General features: G+C 38.7%; 1 protein-coding gene across 4 annotated transcripts in view; it reads left to right on the forward strand.

The window, feature by feature from the left end:
* Nucleotides 1-14,636, forward strand: part of STAMBPL1 (STAM binding protein like 1) — a 36,638-nt gene that overhangs the window by 18,348 nt on the left and 3,654 nt on the right. Inside the window, exons 3-10 of one of the 4 annotated variants that reach the window (XM_005292507.5) lie at nucleotides 984-1,201; nucleotides 2,412-2,487; nucleotides 4,068-4,163; nucleotides 5,827-6,181; nucleotides 7,039-7,163; nucleotides 8,333-8,470; nucleotides 10,584-10,696; nucleotides 13,795-13,894. In XM_005292507.5, the coding sequence (XP_005292564.2) occupies nucleotides 984-1,201; nucleotides 2,412-2,487; nucleotides 4,068-4,163; nucleotides 5,827-6,181; nucleotides 7,039-7,163; nucleotides 8,333-8,470; nucleotides 10,584-10,696; nucleotides 13,795-13,894 (1,221 nt within the window). The remainder of the gene's footprint in view (nucleotides 1-983; nucleotides 1,202-2,411; nucleotides 2,488-4,067; nucleotides 4,164-5,826; nucleotides 6,182-7,038; nucleotides 7,164-8,332; nucleotides 8,471-10,583; nucleotides 10,697-13,794; nucleotides 13,895-14,636) is intronic. The other 3 variants (XR_255669.5, XM_005292509.5, XM_042856836.2) reach the window with 3 other exon arrangements.

A 14,636-nucleotide genomic window follows, 5' to 3' on the forward strand; every position in this document is an offset into this window, starting at 1 on the left:
TACACATTCTGAATTGAAAGACTGAAGCCTTTAAAATATAATAAGATGAAGCAGTTTCTCAGCAGCAGTTTCATTCAGGAATCTAATCAAAATTATTTAAGTAATGGTATGAAAGAGAAAATGTATTAAACCTTTTAGAACATGAGTTCATGGCTTTTCTTGCTGGCTTCTCTTCCTGTCCTGTTAAATAGCTTTAGTTTATTCAGCTGTAAATGAATGCTTTAATCTGTAAAGTTAACACTGAAATGAACTTTTCTGGTGTGATCCTGCAAATTCTAACTGCTGTCATCAGTTAGGCTGCATCCAATAGTAAACATTACATCCAGTGGTAAGGGCTTGCCTACACTTGAAATTCTACAGCCACAGCTCTGCTGTAGCATTTCCAGTGTAGACACAACCTATGCCAACAGGAGGGCTTCTCCCCTTGCTGGAGGTACTCCATGTCCCCAAGAGGTGGTAGCTAGGTCATCAGATGAATTATTCCATTGACCTAGCACTGTCTGCACAGGGAGGAGGGGTGATGGCATAGCTATGTCTCTCCAATTTGTGGATTTTTCATATCCTTAGGAGATGTAGCTGTGTCTGTGTAAGTTCCAAGTGTAGATCAGGCCTAGGTAGAATACTTTAAATGTCTATAAAAATGGGACACTTTATGGGAATTCATATCTTGGGAAATCTAGGAAGCTGCCAAATCAGGCTTATTTTCTTTTATTTGTTTCACTCCAGTTAATTTAATTTTATCTTTATCTTGTTTCACAACTTTTGTGCTTTTAATATAATTTTTTCATTGTTTTTAATGCTATTTAAGAAGCATGATAAAGTTTTTTCATTGTTACTAACATTTGTGGTGATTGATTGATTTTATTTTATTGATTTATTGATTTAAATTTAAATTTCCCTCAGTGTCTTGAACAAGGTCATGTGTGAATGGGGTCAGCCATCCAAGGTGAAATGTAACCTGTGATGTGTTGCTTGTTTTTCAGAAAAAGTTAGCAGCTATGCCTGACCACACAGATGTTTCAGTGAACCCAGAGGAGCGAGTACGTGCCTTAAGCAAGCTTGCATGTAACATCACAATCAATGAGGATATTACGCCACGTCGTTACTTTAGATCCGGAGTAGAGATGGAGCGCATGGCATCTGTATATCTGGAGGAAGGAAACCTGGAGAATGCTTTTGTTCTTTATAATAAATTTATAACGTAAGGAATAATCTGTAGGTTTTTTTTTTTTTTACCTTAATGATTCTGATGGATAGATTGGTTTGGTAATTTCGCATCAAATAGACCACAAAAAGAGTGGCTTTTTACTCCCTCATTCTACTATTCTTCCACACAAAGACTAGACCCAGTCTGTCCCTGAATGAATAAGCCATTGCAAATTGTCCTGTGCATGCTTAGCATGTGATTTCCTCCCCCCCCCCCCCCCCAAAGGTCATAACTCCATCAAATCAAAAGCAGATTTCACTAGAACATTCAGTTACTTCCTAATTGAGAGCTAAGTCCACACCAGATTTACGCTTTCTAAGCAGCCAGTTAGGCGGTAGAGCTTTAAAAAAAGTTAAATATATAATAATGGGGGGGAATTTCCCTCACCTTGGTATCCTGTTTGTTTGTTCAGACATTATTGCTTTTGTTTGTTGTTGTTTGTTTTTAAACAAACACATGCAACTTTTGGGAACAGAGAGGGACAGGAAATTTCTAGTCTGGAAGGTGAACTTTTCAGAAAGCTATGGATGGCTGTAAACAGGGGGTATCCAGTGTGCATCCTACGTGCACAATAGTGATTGATTCTGCCTGTGCTATATAATAATTTGTTTCACCTTATAGCACAGATTGGTCTGGTTAAAAGTGGGCTGCAGTAATGCAAGTCTCTACAGAGACTTCCTCTGTTGGCAGCCTTCTCTCCTACACCTTTGCCATGTTATCATTATTATTATTTGCATTGCAGTAGCTCCTGGAGGCTCCAATCCACGAACAAACATAGAATAAAGGAAATTCACTGGCCTGAAGATCTTAAATAAGACAAGACCTAACAAGTGTGTTCAGAGTGAAAGGGGGATGGAAGGACAAGGGTGATTCTGATAAGATCTGGTTACAAAGGCTAGCTAGTGCCCAGCATGGTAATTTCTGGTGCCATGTGTTAGTTAGTCCTGTTATTACCCATTGCTACCAAAGAACAAGGAAAAGTGCATGCAGCTACAGAAAATAATATAGTGAGGGTTAAGATTTGTGCTGAAATTTCAGTGACATGGTTTAAACCTGTGAAAGCATAGAAAACTGCTATAAATCAAATTGGAATGCAGTGTTCAACATCTGTGATATGCAAAACTTGTTTTCCTCCCAGCATAAAAGCTGTTGTGGATCTTCCTTTGGCTAATAAGGGGGAAAATGTGTGTGTTTCATTTTCTAGCTTATTTGTAGAAAAGCTGCCCAGTCACCGAGACTATCAGCAATGTGCAGTACCAGAAAAACAGGATATCATGAAGGTAGGTTTGCTTTTTCCTGGCATTTCTCAAATTGCTCTCTCAGTAACTGAATTGTTCTTTCCCCAGAACTAACAGATACATTCGGAACCAACTCAGCCTACCAAGACTAAGTTCTTATAACTAGCTCCATTAGCAACAAAGTTTCATTTCAGTTTAGTCACTTGATCATTGCTGGGATTCTAATTGCAACTCCTAAAATGTGAATTAATTGGTATCACTGAACAGAGCCAATAGTATATGGATTGTTCGACACTTAGTTTAATCTGTTTCTAAAGGATACATATAATTTAAATACCTTAATTTAAAAGCATTTAGGATCTCATCTTGCTTCCATTTAAGTGAATGACCCTTGACTTCAGTAGAAGCTAGCTTGACCTCTGAATGCCGGAGGGACATTTGGAATTATTAGTGCACTGTATATTATCTGCTTAACATGTGCTGATAAGCCAAAGTATTTTCTGCTTTCTTTAACACTAAAATATGTACTCCATTTCCTTTTAATTTTTTTCTCAATTTCTCCAGTACTATATTGGTTTCATCATTGCTTTAATTAATGGATGAACTTTTTAATTAGTTCCCTCCTCAGTTTAAAACACCTGAAATTATCCATTGATATTCACTGAAATATGGAAAACTGTCTCTTCTAGAAGAACCTTGTGCCTCATGCTGCCATTCCACAGTGCATTCCAAGTCATTCCAGAAGGGGGCAGTGCACTGATTTGTATATACTCAGATTCATCTGGCAAAATGCTACACTGATGTTAAATTTTCCAGTTTGTTTGAATTATTTAAACACCCCAATAACTATGGGCCCAAGCTATTGAACTCAATAGAAGTACTTATGTGAGTAAAGCTAAGCAAGTATATATAAAGTGCCATGTGGTTGAGGTCTGTCATTGTAAGTTTAATACATTTAATAAGGTTCCTTTTGAGGCTTGGGCCACATAATTTTCTTCCAATTCTTATTTTGTCAGGAAAGCATTCAAGAGAGGGTGACCAAGCATGTGCTTAAATTCTGTTAATCAATGGGATTAAGTACATGCTTAAGTACTTTAAATTAAGGTCTTGAAACATGTAATATCAAAGACCCCATTCCTGTGGTGAACTCTCCACAAACAGAACCCTACATCTGAGTGGAGTCCCATCTAGGCTCACCCCAGACAGCTCGTTGCAGGATCTGGGCCAAAGCTGATCTGAAACCTAGAAATAAATTTCACCTGAGCCAGTAATGCCATTTGTCACATGTCATTTGTGCCTCAGACTGGTTGGAAAAGTGATTTTCCTTTTCTATAAGAAATCTGTTGGCCAGATCTCAGTTGGTGTAAACTGGCATAGCTTCAATGGACTGTGCCAATTGATAACAGGTACGGATATGGCCCTATATATTTGACATGCCTGTAATTAGTATTTTTAACTTTGTTTTGAAATGATTGACATTTTTAATCTGCATTCCAGCTGGTTTTCCTTCCCAGCTAATTGTTTTTGTTTGTTTGTTTTGTTTGTTTTTGTTTCGAAGGCAGGAAATCAGTTTAACTTTTTTTTTTTATTTCTCCTTCCCTTCCCTCCCCCCATCCCAAAAGAAACTGAAAGAGGTTGCATTTCCAAGGACAGATGAATTGAAGAAGGATCTTTTAAAGAAATATAATGTGGAATACCAAGAATATATGCAAGACAAAGTAAGTCTTATCTGAATTCACATTTAATTTTTAAAGCATTATTCATATGAATGTTTATTTAATCAGTTAGTTATAAATATTACATAATCAAAATTCAAATAAAGCAGTTGTATGAGCAAAACCTCAAAATTTTACAGTTGTTTAGGCACTATTAGAAACTGCGTCATTTGAACTTCTAATAAAGCAGTTTATTTGAAAATAAGTGATGTATACGTGTGGTTATTTAGAAATAAATATGTAAATATTTTAGTATTTACTTAATAGAAATGCTTAATGTCTGGCTGTCTTTATCTATTGTAGAAAAAGTCTCTATTGCTGTTTGGTACAGTTTGGTTAATACTATTTTATTTGATAAAATCAGATACTGTACTAATGAGTATTTGAATCGTTCCCTTTTCCCTGAAGAAAAAGCAAAATTAGACCACAACACAACTAGTATTCCCTTGAACGCTGACATCCATTAAGGCATTATGAAAGGTACAAAGTTAGGCTAGGTTCTGGTTGACTCGTGAGTGTATTTAAGTAACTATTAAGGGCTGCATAGTCATATTCCCACTTTGTGTAATAAAGTCACTGAGAGTAGGATTTGTAGTTCAAAAGCTTGTAATGGAAAGAGGTAGAGGAAGTAAGGAACACTGTTCTTTCTCCCACAATGTGTCTCCTGGAATTTGGAACAAGAATCCAAGTTTCCATTTATGATTTGTTTGTGAGGTTTTATTTTGTTTTGTTTCTTGGTTATTGATTTAAGTATCTATATTTTAACTTGCTTCTGAAAGTTTGTGTTGCTATCTCTTTAACAGAAGTGGGGAAGGAATGTTGGAACCTGAAGGTTCCCTGCAGTTTGTGGAATAGCAGTTGGTGTTGGGCAGCTGGAGGGAGATGCGAGTACAGTGAAGACCTACTGACCGAGACAGAACAATAAGTAGTGTGGAAAAATCCATACAATGCAAGGTTAAGGGTTGATCTCCATTGAAAACTTACATTGGCATAGCTCCACACACCCCCGAGAGATGTAGCTATGACGACCTATCACCTGGTGTAGACAGTACTAGTCAATGGAAGAATTCTTCCTTCAACGTAGCAACTGCCTCTCGGGGAGGTGGATTAACTACAGCGATGGGAGAACCCCCCTTTCATTGTAGTGACTGTCTGTGCAGTGGTTTAAGTGTAGACATACCCTAGGTTTCATGGAAGCAGTCCAAGGGAAATTGAGGTGAAGAAAGGAAAAGGGCAGGAGAAGGTGCCAGAGAGAGAACTGTGCTGTGAAATCCACCTGAAGATAAATGTGTCCTTGATGATAAAGGCTTGTTTGTGCCTCCTCCCCTAACCCCCCTATTCAAAAATGACTTTTTTTAGACTGTAATTATTTCTGCTAGAATATAAGTGGGTCAATGGCAAATACTATTTGAGGTAAATGCATAATGTATCAGGGGTGTGCAGAATGGGAGATCTCTGTCCTCTATCCCTAAGTACATCATGTTTATTATTTTAGAGCACTTCTGTGGGCACAATTGTACTGGGCAGTGTGGCTAATGTATTCCAAACAGTGTCGTTATTGTCTGATAATAACTAGTTAATCAGTTTGTTAGCTTTCCCCTCACTATTTTGTGACGCTTTTAACTTTGTCTAAAAGATCTGACCACTTTATTTACATACGCTGCAGAACAAATGTAAAGCTGAATTCTTAAAGAAACTGGAGCAGCAGAGGTTGATAGAAGCAGAAAAGAAGAGAATTGCGCAGATGCGACAACAGCAGCTTGAAACAGAGCAGTTTCAGTTCTTTGAAGATCAGCTTAAGAAGCAAGAACTAGCCCGAGATCAGAAAATTAAAGAGAATATGGTTATGTCTGAACAGACTGATGGAAGTGTGTTGTCTTGCATTTCTATGCATCAGAATAACTCCGTATCTACCACATTTTCTGGGAAAGCCAGTAAGAGTGATGCCTCTGTTTCTGCTGGACAGTCTCCTCCAGTAAACCAGGCCTTAAAGCCAGCAGCCACTTTAAGCACTGTTCAGAGTAAGTGTTCAGTTGGGCTGTAATGCTCCTCTTCCTCTCCTAACATACTATATGATATCGACCTGCATGTGTTTATTTCATTGTAGCTTTCTCTGACATGGAGGACCAAATGTTCCTGGAATATTTGTGTGTCTGTGCATTACCCTTTGTTTTCTCACCTAAAATGGATATGTACATCTGAGATTACCCATTTCACACCTACAAGTTCCAATAGCTAGGCCTGCAGACATCAGGCCCAATTGCTTCCATTGAATTAAATGGGAATTTTGCCATTAACTCCGTGGGAGCAGGACCAGGTCCACTGTGATTGCATTTTTAGAGTGCTTCCGAATTTGGACCAGGAAATAGTGCTAGTTCACTGCCTTAGGGCAGGTCTACACTAACCCCCCAATTCGAACTAAGGTACGCGCTGAAGTTCGAAGTACCTTAGTTCGAACTTACCTCGGTCCAGACGCGGCAGGCAGGCTCCCCCGTTGACTTCGCGGTACTCCTCTTGCCGAGCTGGAGTACCGCAGTTGACGGCGAGCACTTCCGGGTTCGACTTATCTCGTCCAGACAAGACGCGATAAGTCGAATCCAGAAGTTCGATTTGCTTGCCGCCGAACTACCGGGTAGTGTAGACCTACCCTTAGTGAATGCAAGCCAGTTAACATTTTGTATTCTTTGATGTTCATCTAATAGAAGAAAGGTTATGCTCTGTAAAGTTCTATATTATTCTGAACCAAAACTTCTTTGTGGCAAGTATGGCACTCCCTATGTATCTCAGTTCAGTTGATCTTTAACTGTGTAAACCTGTTACCTTAGAAAATTTTGCACTGAAGACTAAATTATAAATACCCTTTCTCCTTGTTTATTAGATCAAGTGACTGAAGCACTCCGAGGTGTAGTTTTACCCACAGATCTTTGTCACAAATTTCTGCTGCTAGCGGAGGCAAATACAGTAAGAGGAATAGAGACATGTGGAATTCTCTGTGGAAAACTGGTACAGTTGAACCTTCACATTTGTATGGGGAAGGCACTTTTGATAGTACTGTATTTTCCTGTAATTAACTGATATCAAAGCAAAAGCAGATCTGAAGTGTAAGGGCTAGTCTACACTACCGTGCCACATTGGCACAGCTGCATCGATGCAACTGCACTGCTGTAGCACGTCTGGTGAAGATACGCTATGTCGACGGGAGAGCGCTCTCCCATCGGCATAATTATTCCCCCTCAACGAGAGGTGGAATCTGTGTTGGTAGGAGAGTGTCGCTCAGGTGGGTGGCTTTTTTCACACCCCTGAGTGACATAACATACATTGACTTAAGCAGTAGTAGAGACAAGCCCTCCGTGTGTAATGTAATTATCTTTATAAAATAATCTTATGGATCCACAAGATTATTTTATTGAATTGTGGTCTGCTGTTTGCATTATTACAGACCTATTTGATCTTAACTCTCCATAGTTATTGTGGTCATGTACTGTTGTTAAACTGTACAATTAACCTCCACTGTAGGATTTTTCAAGAACATTCCTTGGTATTCATCAAACAAAATGAGGTTTAGTTACAGGAAAACTGGATATTAAAAATGTTAGAAGCTATTGGTGGGTGTTATCAAATTCTAAAAAAAATCCACATAAAACAAAAATCACTGCTGTTTGTTATTTCCGATATCTTAGATAATGTTTAGTGGTCAATTAGCTAACTTTGCAGCAGAACTTAATTATCAGATTGTTCCCAGAGTAGGGGGGATAGCACCACTGATGCTGATGCACAGACAGGCAAGTACAAAGAAGTTCAACGTGCATTAGACACACACAAAAACCAAGAATAATAAAAACAGGGAAGCATGTTGTGTTTCCAAGCTTCAAAGAAAGTAATTGTATTTTTAACTCTCTTGCTTTCATTCTTAACAGACATCATCTCTCCTTTTAACATTTTTCTGTGTATACCCATTTCAAATATGTTTATTGCTTCTCTGTCTATTGCTGTGATGAAATACTGGCCAGGTTCTTAGCTGGTGTAAACTGGCATAGTTTAATTAAACTCAGTGGAGCTACTGCAATTTATAGCAGCTGAGGATCTGACCCTTTTCTCCTCCGATTCATGTTCAGCATTTGTTCATTAGAAGACCATTAATTCAAGTCATCTTCCTACCATGTGTTTTACAGACACATAATGAATTTACTATTACCCATGTAATAGTGCCAAAGCAGTCTGCAGGACCGGATTACTGCGACATGGAGAATGTGGAAGAATTATTCAGCATTCAGGATCAACACAATCTCCTCACTTTGGGGTGGATCCATGTACGTATGCCTTGTGAATGTTGACTTCTCTGTATTGGCTAGATAGGATATACAGAACCAGCACTGAAAACCCCAGTTTAAAGAAATAATTTGCATGATTTAAACTAATTTTCTCTCTCAGTGTTTGTGCTGATGACCTGATTTGACATAAATGTCATCCACTGATACAAGCTGTTCATTATTTCTAGGAACCTGTAAAGTGTTTCATTGATACAGTGGGCCCAGTTTTGCCTGTGCAGATTCTATTTAAGACAATAGGAGCTGTCTGTCTGTTGGCAGAATTTGGCCCAAAATTCTGTCTTGCATACACCTCATTCAATTCCATTTACATGTCTGACATGTATCCTCAAAAAGGAAAAGAGACCGAGACTTCATAAAGTCCCCTAGGACTTTGCTATTGATTTTATATGGAATTCACTCAGCTGCTACGGTGACGGACAGCCATTTAAAATCCTAATGTATACAAGATAGAATTCAGTGCAGAATTTGGCCTATTTGTGTTAGATACATCCTGTTTCTAAAACCATTACTTGCAGGTTTTCAAACTGCAGAGTTTGGATCAAGCAGTTTTGAGCATTGGGAGTTTATTCCAGGCATGGTGAGAAGGACGAGTTGTGAAATAAATATTAAAAAGTAGAGTACTTCACTGAGTATGTTATATAATTTTTTTTAAAAATCAATAGTGAAGAAGATTTTTTTTTTAAGATAGCAAACGTGACAAAAAGAAACCTGCATGCAAAAGAAACTTGAGGCTCTGTTTTGTTAGAATATCTCTTAGATTTTTTTTTCTATTGCAAATTTGGCTAATCTTGTAGTCCATGAAATTTTAAAATGAAACATTAAACATAAATATCTGTGGAAATGAGTAAATCAACTCAAAAGTGAACTTCCAAGACTTAGTGCATTAATGACTAAAATCATAAATGGTGCAGTAATGCCTGACTTCTTTGGAGTTCAGGGGCCTGATTCTGATCTCACCTATACCACTGTAAATCAGGAATAGCTCCTCTGAAAGCCAGAGCATCTGAGATCAGAAACGCACTCCAGATGTATAAATCACCAATTTGATAGCCACTCTGGAATTTTTTTACTATACTATTTTGTTATCGGAAAATGCTGATTTGTCAAAACTGAAACCTTTTGGGGAATGGTCGGTTCTGATGAATTTCCAATTTTGAAAAAAAATTAAATCAAAGTTTTTAGAAGTTTTTGAAACATCCCACTTTGACTTTTTCTAAGAAAAGTTCAATTTTTCCTTTTGGAGTAACTTTTTGTTTAAAATTTTTAATTTATAGTGTAAAATTGTTAAATGGAAACAAAACATTTTGAAATATCAAAACAAAACATTTCAATTGAACTGAACTGAATAATTTTGGTGACTTTCAGTTCTCAAACATTTTTGAGATTTCAATTTTTGGTCCTGATTTGGGTCAGGATTTTTTTTTTTTTTTAAACTTGAAAATTTTCATGGGACAGGAAAATGGTTTACTGGAGCCACCAGCTCTGTCAATTTCATATTAAATCCATGTTTGCATTGGAACCAAAGACAGTGATGTAATGTGAACACCATGTAAAATTTCAACCTGCTTCAGGCTTCCATTTTCTTATAGGTGTTGATTCACTTTTTACCTTCTAATGACAGTTACTTTCAATTATGTTCTAATTTTTACTTTCTACTTGATATGGTTGGTGTATGATCCCTCTTATAGGAATTTTGGACAATTAATTTAAGTCCTTTGCTCTCTGTCTGCCATCTTGTTATATTCACACATGCCTTTTCAATCTAGATTTGTTTCCTTTCATAAGAACATTAATCTGATAATCAGAAGAGTTTAAAATTGTTTGGTAAGCCTTCATACACATGGTATTAGGGATTTACTCCTGACACTAGCATTTAGCTTTGCATTGCTGAGTCATTCATGAAAATTATCCTCAGAGGTGTGTTGTGCCATGGCAAAGTTAAGGTTTAGTAGCAAATAATAAAAACTGAATCTGGGGGAAATGCTAACACTTTCTCTTGTTACAAAATCCTGTTTCTTCTTGAATGGATTTTTGACCTTGACTTGACTAAGAAATACTTTCACTATGCAGAGCTTTCCCTTTCTTTTTGTAGACGCATCCAACACAAACTGCATTCTTATCCAGTGTTGATCTTCATACTCATTGTTCTTATCAGCTAATGTTGCCAGAGGCTATTGCAATTGTTTGTTCACCAAAACATAATGAGTGAGTTCTGTTTTTTCTAAGTAATGTTTAGCTATCTCAAAACTAGATCACCTGCAAAACAGCATCTGAATGTCAACTAAGGTGAAGGAGATAAAAGGTTGTAGTATATATGTGTGGTTTTTTTCCCCTTGTGTTCTAAATTGATCTAGGCTTGCATTCCAGTGAGCCTGTGTGTGCAATGTTATTTGACTTCACTTTGTCTCCTATTTCATTTTAAAATTCTGTAAATGGTGACGCTCCACTCCACTTGATAGGAGTAACCGCATAGGACTGTGGTAGTTCTAGACCTCATGGATCTCCTTGTCAGGTGTCTCACAGAATCCAAACTGCACTCTCCTTAGTGAAGAAGGTGGATGGTGTAGGTTTTTTAGCTTGTTAATTAAAAACACTGAAGTGATGGGAGGTTAGAGATAAGTTACACTTTATATTAAGGTTCTGTTTTACCAATGGTTTATAAAGTACAAATACATGACTAAAAGCGGTTTAAAGTACATTTGTTACAGGCCAAATTTGTAAAGGTATGTTAGCATTGCTCCTCTCAGCGTTACAAGGCCTAAGGTCTGGATTCACAAGGGGCTTAGGCATTGCAATGCTGAGTGTTGCAACATGTAATTCCATGGTGCCTGGCCCCCTAGTGGAATTCACACACCCAAGTTGGATATCCAGGCTCCCCAGGGGGCGAATTAGGCATTAAGGAAGGGATTCTCAGAAGCCAGCAAACTGAGCTGGGAGCCACCTAAGACACCTAGGAGTGAAATACAAAAGAAGGGGCAGGGGCAGGGCCCAGATCCACCCGCAGCTGGCCTGTGCCAGCAGGGCTTGGGCTAAGAGGCTGTTTAAGTACAGTGTAGATGTTTGTGCTCAGGCTGCAGCCCAGGCTCTGGGACTCTCCTACCTCACAGGTTCCTAGCGCCTGGGCTGTAGCCCGAGCCCGAACTTCTACACCACAATTAAACAGCCCCTTAGCCCGAACTCCAGGAGCCTGAGTCAGCTGGCACAGGCCAGCCGCAGGTGGCTAACTGCAGAGTATATGTACCCTTGGGTGCCAGAGGCTCCTGTCTGTGCTCCAGCTTCACAGGCTTGACCCCTCTCCTGGAGTTAGATGCCCAAGAACGGTCAGCCTTTTCTAGCAAAAACAAGAGTAATGAACATTCCTACCCCCGCTGATGATAGTTCATCCCCAGGGGCTAGGGCGTTCACTTGGAATGTGAGAGACCTGTTTTCTAATCCCTGCTCTGCCTGATGTCGAGTAGGTCTCCCATGTTCCAGGTGCATGTCCTAACCAAGTTATTTGGTATTCCAGGTCCCCTTTAGAGGCAGCATGAGTGCAAGAGACTGAGACTATATATCCCAATGATTGGGGCACACACCTGGGATGTTGGTCAGTCAATTTCAAGTCCCTGCTCCAATAAATATGTAATTATTTATACAAAGTGTAACAGCTCCAACAGGAGCCATTGAGTGATATCTGCCTCAGAATAATGTGAAGTTTAGGGCACTCACTTCTGAGGTGGGAGAGCTGGGTTCAAGTTCCTGCTCCAAATCAGACAGAGTGGGGATTGCAACCTGGGTCTCCCGCATCCCAGGGGAGTAACCTAACCTCTGGGCTATGAGGTATTCTGGGGCACCCATGTACGCCAGCCAGCCCTGAAAATTCCTGGCTGTCTTTTGTGCAGGTTGAGTATATTGTAGCACACCACCCTGCAAGTGAGATAGGCAGGGAAACACCTAGTTTGAGAATCCCACCAGCCAGGGCTCAGGCATGAGCAGCTTGTGAGCTGTGGGGTGGCTTCAGGATTTAGGAGGCTTGGCACATGCCTACCAGCAGAAATGAAGGTGCCTTCAGGTCAGTGGTGGTTTTGTGAATGCCAGTGGCACCTAAATGTTCAACTTAGGTACCTAACTTCCTCTATAGGAACCTAAGTCCCTCTTGTGAATCTAACCCTTAGGAAATGCTGAGTGGAACAATGCCTACATGCTTTTAAAAATGGACATATGGAGCAGGTCAATGGCTTATAAACATCTATAATACCTTCTACTGCTATGCTTGTAACATCTATTGCATGTCTTACTCATGTCTGTAACATTGATTAATCTGTTATTAACCCTTTACAAACAATTTAGAAATAGAATCTTAAAGTGTGACCATGATAAAAAAGCACATGTATGTAATCACTAGCAATGCAGTTTTACCCAGGAGCTGCATGTTATCTTAACTCATCACAGCTAAAGGAAGACAGCCAGCATACACATTCTGTCTCCATATACCCCCTACATGTGGCAAAGATACAGCTCTCTGGAACCCCTGTGCAAAATTGCCCCATACAAAAAGCATTGCTGGCTATGACGGCTCCTGCGGTCTAGAAGTGGCAGTAACAACCTGTAACATGGCTGTGCCATGACCTGGGTAGTGGAGGGTAGACGGGATTCTGTTTCTCCCCCTTTCCCTGCCCCTCCAGTACATGTAGAAGGGCCGATCTTCATGGGCTTTGGGCAGGGGATAAGAATTGATCTTTCATTATTCTCGTCAGACTTACAAAAGTAATAGTCTTCAGCAAAAGTTTGTACATCAAATGTGAAACGATGGGTCCAAAGCCTTCTGTAACAATCTTTCTAACTCAGTACTCAAAGGAGTAGCCTTTCCTCACCTGAGTAGTTGCTGACTTCAGTGGGACTACTCATGTAAGTCGGGACTAATCCTTGAGTAAGAGTTTATATAGGACCAGCCCCTCCACTTGTATTTCTGATGTTCTATTTTTTATTCAGTTTTAGGAAAATTAATCAAAGTGAATTGATTTGTAGTCAGGTGGCTCGTTGTTCTTGTAGAATTTCTTTTTTACTAGTAATAAAGACTCAAAGCAGACTATAGATCAGCTGTATCTGGCAGGATATTGTCTGCTTCATAGACTCATAGCTTTTAATGCCAGAAAGGACCATTTTATTATCTTATCTGATTTCCTGTACATCAGAGACCATTAAATTTCACCCACTTACTCTGTATTGAACCCAGTAACTTGTGTTTGATGGACTAATGCTTATTTGAACCAAGTTCTTTTAATGCTACAAACCTTAAGTCAGTTTTGTTCTTTGCTTTCCAGCACTGGGATCTTCAGACTTACTAATGCTGGCATGCTTGAAGTTTCTGCTTGTAAAAAGAAGGGGTTTCACCCACATACTAAGGAACCTAGACTATTTAATGTAGGTATATTACTTAAAAAATATTCTTAACATATTCCAAAAAAAAAAGTCAAAGATGTGATCATTGTAATCATCTAGTGTGACTTCCTGTATAATATAGGCCATAGCACTTCCCAGAATTAATTCCTGTTTCTTTGATATCTTTGGTTCTAACTGGTTTTAACAAGAGTTTTGGATGTAATGTGAATGTTTTGGAAGTATATTATCTACAGTGATAGTTATTGGAATGGCATTTATGCAGATGTTAATACTGTTTAATATTAAATAGCCCATAGAGAATAGAAGGTATTTTAATTAATTAGTAGAAATATAGATATGGTAAAAAGCAGGTTTAATACTAATTAATTGATTATAAAAAAGGGTATCACACTAACTTTTAAACTAGCGCACTCATTTACCATCATGGTACAGTTAATGGAAGGATTATACACCCATTCTTCTTATCCGGGGACTGATCGCCCCTAGATGAACTCTTTCAGCTTGGAATGTGAATATAACTGCAGTGTATAGTTTCGTCGTAATTCCTGTTTGCTTTAACCAACTATTCTATTTTAAATAAAGTCTTTCATTCTATGACTCTCAGTTCCCCACTAAACTAATTTATCTGTAACTACAGCAGAGAGCCAAACCTAAAGAAATTAATTTGGTTATTGAGAGTATTTCTGTGTAAAACAAAGATTACACTTCTTATCACTACTTGAGAGGCAGTAACCAGTAAATGTTACGAACAGCTCTCTGCCTA

Source organism: Chrysemys picta, chromosome 7, assembly GCF_011386835.1.
Source record: "Chrysemys picta bellii isolate R12L10 chromosome 7, ASM1138683v2, whole genome shotgun sequence".
In the NCBI taxonomy this organism is placed as follows: Eukaryota; Metazoa; Chordata; order Testudines; family Emydidae; genus Chrysemys; species Chrysemys picta.